Below are 8,496 nucleotides of genomic sequence, written 5' to 3' on the forward strand. Positions count from 1 at the left end.
CGCAGAACACGATGTCTGGTCCGCCTGGCCTATCTCGAGTCGTATTGACGAGGAACAGCGCATCTTGCATATGCACCGCGATTTTGATAAGATGAGGTCGAAAATACCGAAAAGGGGAAAAAGAAGCGGCGGATATAAGGTTTTGCCTTTGCTGAAGATTTAAGCGCCAAGCTTTGATGTGGGCGGTAATTTACTGTATTAGCGCCGTATTAAGCGAGTATTTTATTTCAATAAGTCTCCCCTGTGTGCTTATGTCATGATTATGTCATCCTTTGTTTACTCCGGTTGCCGGGCCAAACGACCAAAACATCCAAAAAGTTCGCTTTTCTTTTCTTCATGCGACACACACACCTGGGAGATATACATATAACTATTGCATTCTCTCGGACCATCGGCAGCATATAGCTTTGATCTATCACTTGATAGCATTTTATGATATCCTATGCAGGACACTCCTAATGCTTGGGCCTTGAGTTGAAACGCTAAAACAAAAGTATCAGCAACAAACGAAGACCAAGAACCGGATTACGGAGTACCGACTGTGACGATGGACTGTCCGCTATCACCTTTATCGCCCTCGAGGCTTAATTCCCGCCCATCGCAGCTTCAGTCACTTGCTTCACCACTGTCGAAGAGTCCCATGGGCGACGTCGAGGACCTAGATAACTTGTACTACGATGAAAACACCACCCCGTCAAAACAACCCAGGAACTCCCCCGTCTTTGATATCCATGAAGACCACCATCATGACCAGTCCGGCTTCCAGAATCCTCCTAGCTCTCCTTTTCAAGATTCAATAAATATCGAGTATACGGATCGACTTGACGAGGGTCCTGCTGGATTCTTCACCATGGAAGATAGCTGCCACATTGAGCCCACACATGACACACACGAAGATTACACCGAACATGACCTGGTTATGGACGAGCATGAAAAGCTGCCAGAAGACCGACCAGCTGATACAGTTGAAGTGGGTAATAACCACGAAGACGAGAAAATTGTTGAACCAGAGACTGCACGACAGTCTTTAGCCACAGTGGTTGAGGAGAATAACCATGAACACATGAGCATCGTCGGTCATAGAAACGAAGGAGAGAGCTCTATATGCGACAGTGTCCACGGTGACAACAGTGTGGGGGATCACACAAGTCTCAGCACCTTTTCAGCAGTGCCCAATGCAGACATGACTCTATTCTCCAAGCTCAGAAACGACTCTACACTTAAAGGTACCCCGAATGTTAGAGACCAAATGTCACAAGTGACTCCTCGATCAGCAAAACGAGCCTTGAACAGGCGCGAGCCAGGAGCGTCATCTGGCGAAACAGACTCATCCAGCTTCCCACGTTCTCCTGTACGCAAGTATATGCGCGTTGAGGACAACCCCAACCTTTTAGACTTCACGGACCACATGGATGTATCTACCAACGCTTCACTTGAGAATCATAGGTCACCCTACAGGGCTCGACGAAATTCGACAAGAAAGCCAGGAGAGAATTTCAGGTCTCCGAACAAACTTTCTCTTCTGGACTTCGACATACCACCACCTGCCACTCCTCGATCTATTCCCTCAATTACCCCCAGGGAGTTGGAGTCTTTGAAATCTTCCTTTTTATCCCAAATATCCTCTCTAAAGGCTACTCTCAATGGAAAAGATGCGGAAGTCGCTAGTCTCAAGGAGTCCGTCTCTGACGCTGAACGCCGTGTGGGAGAGGCATTGGAGCAGGTTAGAAATGAAGCAGCGAAAAAGGAAGCTCTCGAATCAGAACAAAATGAATGGGAAAGAAGAAGCCAGGAAATGAAAGATGTGTTGAGAACAGTCAAGACCGAAATGGCTGACGGTGAGAGAGAAAGGGAAAGACTTACTCAACGGGCGGAAGAGGCCGAGAGAGCCCGAGAAAAGCTGGAGGGAAAGCTGGTTGAGTTGGAAAGCCAACTTTCGGCTGCACCGGAGCAGCAATGGGACTGGTACACAAGACTCCGCTCAGCCGATCTAACGTGACACCAGAGACTCGGATGAGACGCCAGAGAAGTTCAAGACGCTGTTGAGAGAGTCGCTCGTGAACTACACGCCTTGTACAAGGGGAAGCATGAGACCAAGGTTGCCGCCTTGAAGAAGAGTTATGAAGCTCGCTGGGAGAAACGTGTGAAAGAGGGTGAAAACAAGCTGAAAGATGCCTTGGGGAAAATCAAACACCTTCAGTCTGAGCTGAACGAGGCAAAATCTAAACTTGCCGATGAGGGGGCTGCGCCAGGGGATGCCACGATGCTTCGAGAGAACGAAGGCCTAGAGGCTGAAAAACGGGTGCTGGAAGCCCGAATTAAGGGCCTTGAGCAGGAGATGATGTCCCTGAAGCAAGATAGCGAGGACCTACGCTCCGAACTCAAGGCCGAAAGGGCAGAGAAGGGAGAACTTGTTGCAGTAGTGGACGAATGGCTTCAAATGCAGCAGGATACCCAGCCAGCCCCCGAGCCAACTGAGAAGCCATGCACGCCGCCCTCCGAGGAACAAAATGGAGAAGAAGAAAGAAGCGAGGCTGTCCCTATCTCCCAGCCAACACCAGCTGTAAGCAACAGCAACATTGGACTGAAGAGCTCTACCTCCTCCCGCCCACGCCAACTTCCTCAAAGTCATACTCCCAGGATCCCGCGCTTCGGGGCCCCAGCTGGCAGTAAGATCGCTGCCAGCGGTATTGCAGTGGGAAAAACTCCTGGCCGCAGTGGTATTATGAGTTCTATCGAGAGAATGGGAAGAGGTGGAAACTGAATAAAAACCCGGAACTACAGTACTAATGATGGATTTGCTTGCTAACTTTTTTTGGCCTTTTGATGTTTATGAGTCTAATGCTTTCGTTACGTTGGTGTTTGTTTTAATGACTAGCTTGTTCGCCTAGATACCACACAGCAATGAGATTTTCATGTTTAAATGATTAATTAGTGGTGGTTATACATGAGTAATGAGTAGTGTGCGTGCTATTGGTACAATAGGGGGCTAAAGTAGGTATCCTTTCCCCTCAGATAAACTCCGGCAATAAATTCCTAAGAATTCTCAATGACCTTTCGGGTTTCACCCTCAATATCATATGAGAACACCTCCTTTATCCACGGTGGTGCTGGGAAGAAACCTACACACGTTCCATTAGCGAGTATCCCCTTTACGAAAATAAGAAGAGCCACTTACTCATAAGGTACATTATGAAATACATAAACCATTCCTGGAAGGCGGAAAGATCCCGCTTCTGGTTCTGGTATTTCCTCGCCTGATCGATAATCGCCTTGATTCGAGGCATGCGTATATCCATGAACTTCTTCGCTGCCCATGATATACTCGCCTTTCGAGTCTGAAGCGCACTCTCCTCTGATGGTTGCTGTCCTTCCTTGCCCAGGCTATGAGCCAGTAACATGGAGAAAGACTCTACATCTTCCATTGCCTGAGACACGCCTTGGCCTGAAGTAGGTGGAAGAGCATGCGCGGCATCACCAATCAGCACCACACCGTGTCTTTCCCAAGTAGGCAGTTCCGGCACTGTCCAGACAGGATACATATTCTGTATATCAGCTGAGGCAAGGATTTTCTGTACCACTGGACTTTTCCATGAGGCATGTCGGGCCTTTACGTCTTGGAGGACTACGGCCTTGTCTATGGATTTCGTGTCGGGACATTCTTTGGCTTCGTACGTAGACCACCACATCACGGAGTTGCCTGGTTTGAGTATTCCTTGTGGGACATGGCGATTTGGTTCGTCCTTGTCACTGCTGGTATAGCAGTAGCCGAAGAAGCCGTTTCCACCGAACACCAGGTTCATGGTTCCTGGCTCCATGTGGTCGTGGAGCTGGTCGGCCGGGAAGAACCCGCCTACTCCAACGACTCCCCTGGTACATTGTTAGCTGTGCGAAACAGGATAGTATGTGCCATTTTCTCTTATAGTAAACGTTATGGTATAGTCGAAGAGAAGACTCACTCATAATGCGGTGGGTATTGGTCCTCTCTGTCCTCCGGAAACAGAGCGGACTTGGTAACGCTCTTGAGCCCATCAGCACCGATAATTAGATCCGCCTCGGCATCTGGGCTACCATCAACAAACTTGATAATATTCCGCCCTTCCAACCTTGCAACGACGGACGCCACTCGCTTGTTGACGACAATATCGTCCGGGACACGGTCTCGGAAGCATCGCCACAGTGCATGCCGGCTCAACGAGGCGGAGTTAATCTTCGGTTCCGAGCCAGAGGCCGCCATTTTCACGAGATTCCATCCATGAGAAGTTTTCATTTGTTGGTATGCATATGGGTATCCCATCTCAGCAATGGTATGGTATATATCTTCATCCAGCCGTCGGACGCAACTCAAACCGTTTGGTCCAATTGCCAGCCCAGCGCCCACAACGAAACTTGAGGAATGCACTTCTCCATCAGCGTAGTTTTGTGAAGATGATGCTGAAGTGTCGTATGCCTCGTAGATGGTGAATTCGTGGTCTTCTCCGGGCGGAAGTCTCTTCTTTAACGCGAGATAGACTGCGCACCCGCTGATGCCAGCGCCAATTATTGCTATCTTCATCGTGGCAAGTATCTACTTTTTTGCACAGATAGATATATAATATCAATAGACCTGTTCAGCAAGCATCTAGTCAGATATTTGACCATCTTTATGCCGGCAGAGAGAATGTTGCTGCCTTCTTCCTCTTTTGGTTAGTGAGTTGGCTGACGAGTCTAAAAATAGGGCAGCCAAATTTTGGTCTGACCCAAGTTGATGTTTGATTGAACGGAACAGCTCAAGTTGTTCATTATCAAGGTCTTTGGTACGACCATTATTGTTACATGGAGAGACGACCTGAGAGTTGGAAGGACTCGCTAGCGACTGCAGGTTATCTTGCGGGAAACAACTAACTAGTTAACTAGTTACTAGTTGGCCATGTTATAGTCCCTGATGGCTTGCCTTTAATTTAACAGAGAGCATCCAGTAACTGATTTACCCCATGGACTTCAATTTTACTTCATCGAGCAGCTAGCTATAGAAACGGCTATAAGAAGTACGGGGAAGTCATCTATAATATGAATCGGTAAGAAGGCCCTCGCTGCAGGCAACCGGGCCGATCGCACTTTTCTCGGGATACCTAATCGGGAGCATTTGGTCACGGCCGTTAGTTACATCTTACAACTACCTAGTTAGTTAAGTACCTCACCGCTGGAAAAACTTCTAAATAGTCGGTTATAGAGCTGTCTCCGCGACATCCGCGACGCTGTGGTCGAGCCAACGGCTAGCCGGTGGTGCTGCGTAGGCGAAATGAGCTCCACGAAAGCAATATCCAGCCGCCAGGGTCCTAAAATTGCGGTCCATCAACCCTGATGGTCCTCAGGTACTCCAAAGCTAGATACTCCAGAGTTACCTACGTTAGCGAGGGCAAAGAAGAGCCCCCCCGGCCAAGCAACTTCTTGTCCCAGCCCCGGACTTCGACATCGGCCGCTTTGACACCAACCAGCATTCGTATACTCCGTTGTAGGGTAACTATCACAAGCTACCCTTGATGACTACTCGGAGGACGCCGTCGACGTAGTTATGTAATGCCTATATAATGCTTGGTGAGCTGGACTGTCAGATGTCAAATGCCAAAGGGAACCCACTGTTCTGGCTGTCGCTCCATCTGCCGTCTACAGCGCCGTGACCCCCCGCATGCATAAATCCTCCATGGCCCGTCGTCCCGTCTTCTCTTATTCTTCTTCGCTCGCGTTGTTCGTCCGCGTCTTCGTCGTCTTCGTCTTCATGCATCTCGCGCTGTCTGGTGGTGGAGATTCCGATCTCGCTGCAAGCAATTACCCTTCCGGGACTAGCAGCGGCTGCGCGGTCATGTGCCGAACTTGCACCGACTTTCATCCTCTTTCGTTTCTTCTTCTTCTGCCAACGTCAAGACTTCATTTCAACGACATCAAGGAAACTGGAGAGAGACAAGCAGACAAGACAAGCAGCGAGAAAACTACGGAGTACATAGTAGTTAAAAGAGACGAGACGACCGGCGACTCATACGGCGACTCATACGGCGACTCGTGCGAGACAGGTAGGTAGGGCTAGTTACTGCTACTCGCGACTGGCATGAAGATGGTCACCTAGCACGGCATATACACAACTAAAACTACTCCGCACGAGATATAAGATTACTGTCAGCTTGATAAAATTACTGTCAGCTTCGAAAGGACGAGACTCATCCTTCTTGCTATCAGCCAGGATGTTCGTTGATGGTTGCCAGGGAGAGAGACGGTAACAGCGAGCCTTCACGACTCCCTGGCTGAACGGTGCCGTGATCCGAGCAAGGGTTGAAACAAGAGCTTGACAGAGGCCGAGCATCTTCGTATTGCGGAAAGCCTAAGCAATGCCATTTTGCCTTTGACCACCAATCACACACAGAGGCTCGGCCGGAGGTTTCGCCGTCAAAGATGACGCTTCTGACCCAGGTGGCAGAGAGGGCCGCCACACCCTCTCCAACGGCCTGCTTTCCGCCCTTCCAAACCCTGACCGACATCTCATGAGCCTTGATGATGATACTGGTAGATCGTGGCCCCCCTCCGCCTTTTCTGCTAGAAGCGTTTTGGCTTCTCGACCCCGTCGCCAGCCCTGATATGGTGCTAGAAACTAACTCCACGAGGCGTGCTGCACATCTACAGGGGTGGAGCTTGGTCGTACAGGGTGGCATGCAGCTCCACGTCAAGCTTGCCTGTGACCACTTGACATTTTTTTCCATGTCCGATCCATGAGCACTTTTTCCTGCACCATGAGGGGGTGGGCACAGTCTTAGCCTACATGCCGTCACTTACGCAGCCACCATCGACTCTCTCCAACACTAGTCATAGCGGGACATCCAACTATTATTTTAGCTGACCCTCCTTTTGTAGCCTCAAGGGGCAAGCCAGAACTATGATTCATAGTTTGGGTTCGGCACAGTGCCTGTTCCAATCTTGGAATGAATTCAAACGCAAGGTAGCTTTTGCTCGACGAATTCCAGATTCCGAATGGCGGAATCTCGGCATTATACAGATCCATCAACGCAGTTATAGACTACTCCATAATACTTACACATCTCGACTTTGAGGGCCGATAGTCGTCTTGGCCGGTACTTTGCACTCGCCCGGCCGGGTGGAAGGGATGATGCTGTGATAGGACCGCCAAATAAAAAAAAAACCAACAACACTATCACCAACAGCATCCCCAAGCTCGGCCCAGGAACGTCCAGAACTGGCTTGTAACACTTCCGCCTATACACAGGCCCATCCCCAGAAAATTTTTAACGTATCCTGCACTCGATATCGTCCACCTGGAAACCCGTCTTTCTGAATCGTTCGAAGCTCCCACTTTAAGAAAAACCGCCATCCCCACCGTCCAAGAAGGTTAGTTATTTCCCCAAACTCGAAGTGTTCTATAGTTACAGGGGGGTCTGGGGAAGAAGTATAAGTACGGTCTCGCCCCATTACTGGCCAATAATGCCGTCCCCCCTTTTGCCTGTTACTTATATAAGTCCGAGAAACCTAAGGACCATGACGATGTCTTGAAGTTCGAGGCCTCCATATATTAGAAAGCTCCATCCCACCCGTACCCCACGCTTGTTCTGTTCTTGACATATTTTTTCTTCTAGCAAGTTGTTGTTGGTACCTGGCCGCGCCCTTTGGTCATATACACCCGTATAACTACTTTATATACGGGCTTCTGCGTCCACTTCTGCTGCTTCTCATGTTGTCTCTGTCACGGTCTCTGCGTCTGTAACCATCATTGTCACCGTCCTACCGCAGTATATGCAATAACACACATTGGGACATCGTCTTCATCATGGCCTCGTCCCCCGAATCTCTAGACACCAGTCTGTCTAAGAATAAACGCAAGTCCAATGCTGCCAGTTTACAGAGCTCGGCCCGCCCAGTTAAGAGAAGAGCATCAAAGGCTTGCTGCTGCTGTCGAGCTCGCAAAGTTCGTTGTGATGTCGTTGAGAATGGCTCTCCATGTACCAATTGCCGTCTAGATGATGTCGAGTGTGTCGTTGCAGAGAGTAAACGCAAAAAGTCAGTAGCCGCCGAACTTCCACCACCAGTAAAAACGAGCCCCTTATCATCAATGAACACCAACTAAAAAGAACTATATAGGAAACATCATATCGAGGCTACTCCTGAGACACCAAAGGATTCGCCGCCGGATCATTCACCTATATTCGACAGCAAGTCTAACTCTAACAGGTTGTTCCCGTCTATCTCTGATTCATGGCCCTCTGTATCACCTGGAAGATACCCGGAGAACGAGCAGCATGTGCCCCATCTGATATGTGAGATCACCCCTAGGCCTTTTATCTCTAATATACCAGTTACTGACTAGCACGTTAGATCAAACCCAGAAGAGGCAGCGTATGCAAGATGAGGAAAGGCGGAGACGGCTGTCGAGCACAACTATCAATTCTCCATTTCTCTACACTGTACCCCCGAAGTCACAACTGCGCCCTTCATGTCTGCTGCGTTTGGGCAGAT

The 8,496-nt window shown here is 49.3% G+C and overlaps 4 protein-coding genes across 4 annotated transcripts in view; 3 read left to right on the top strand and 1 right to left on the bottom strand.

The window, feature by feature from the left end:
- Positions 1 to 547: 547 nt before the first annotated feature.
- On the top strand, positions 548 to 2,764 carry MGYG_08170 (hypothetical protein; the record flags this gene model as incomplete). The annotated part of the gene is made up of 2 exons (XM_003169944.1): positions 548 to 1,995; positions 2,026 to 2,764. 2 exons carry the CDS (start codon positions 548 to 550, stop codon positions 2,762 to 2,764), a joined length of 2,187 nt encoding a protein of 728 aa, XP_003169992.1.
- Positions 2,765 to 3,036: 272 nt separating this feature from the next.
- Positions 3,037 to 4,555, bottom strand: MGYG_08171 (FAD binding domain-containing protein; the record flags this gene model as incomplete). The annotated part of the gene is made up of 3 exons (XM_003169945.1): positions 3,037 to 3,122; positions 3,179 to 3,870; positions 3,960 to 4,555. The coding sequence occupies 3 exons, from the start codon at positions 4,553 to 4,555 to the stop codon at positions 3,037 to 3,039; spliced, it is 1,374 nt and encodes a 457-aa protein (XP_003169993.1).
- A 1,128-nt stretch (positions 4,556 to 5,683) lies between these two features.
- Positions 5,684 to 6,710, top strand: MGYG_08172 (hypothetical protein; the record flags this gene model as incomplete). The annotated part of the gene is made up of 4 exons (XM_003169946.1): positions 5,684 to 6,050; positions 6,214 to 6,250; positions 6,398 to 6,537; positions 6,655 to 6,710. 4 exons carry the CDS (start codon positions 5,684 to 5,686, stop codon positions 6,708 to 6,710), a joined length of 600 nt encoding a protein of 199 aa, XP_003169994.1.
- A 1,100-nt stretch (positions 6,711 to 7,810) lies between these two features.
- Positions 7,811 to 8,496, top strand: part of MGYG_08173 (cutinase transcription factor 1 beta) — a gene marked incomplete at both ends in the record, with an annotated part of 2,745 nt that continues 2,059 nt past the window's right edge. The window contains 3 exons of the mRNA XM_003169947.1: positions 7,811 to 8,040; positions 8,122 to 8,297; positions 8,356 to 8,484. Coding sequence (XP_003169995.1) covers positions 7,811 to 8,040; positions 8,122 to 8,297; positions 8,356 to 8,484 — 535 coding nt within the window. The remainder of the gene's footprint in view (positions 8,041 to 8,121; positions 8,298 to 8,355; positions 8,485 to 8,496) is intronic.

The sequence above is a fragment of the Nannizzia gypsea genome, genomic scaffold, assembly GCF_000150975.2.
Source record: "Nannizzia gypsea CBS 118893 supercont1.8 genomic scaffold, whole genome shotgun sequence".
Taxonomy (NCBI): Eukaryota; Fungi; Ascomycota; class Eurotiomycetes; order Onygenales; family Arthrodermataceae; genus Nannizzia; species Nannizzia gypsea.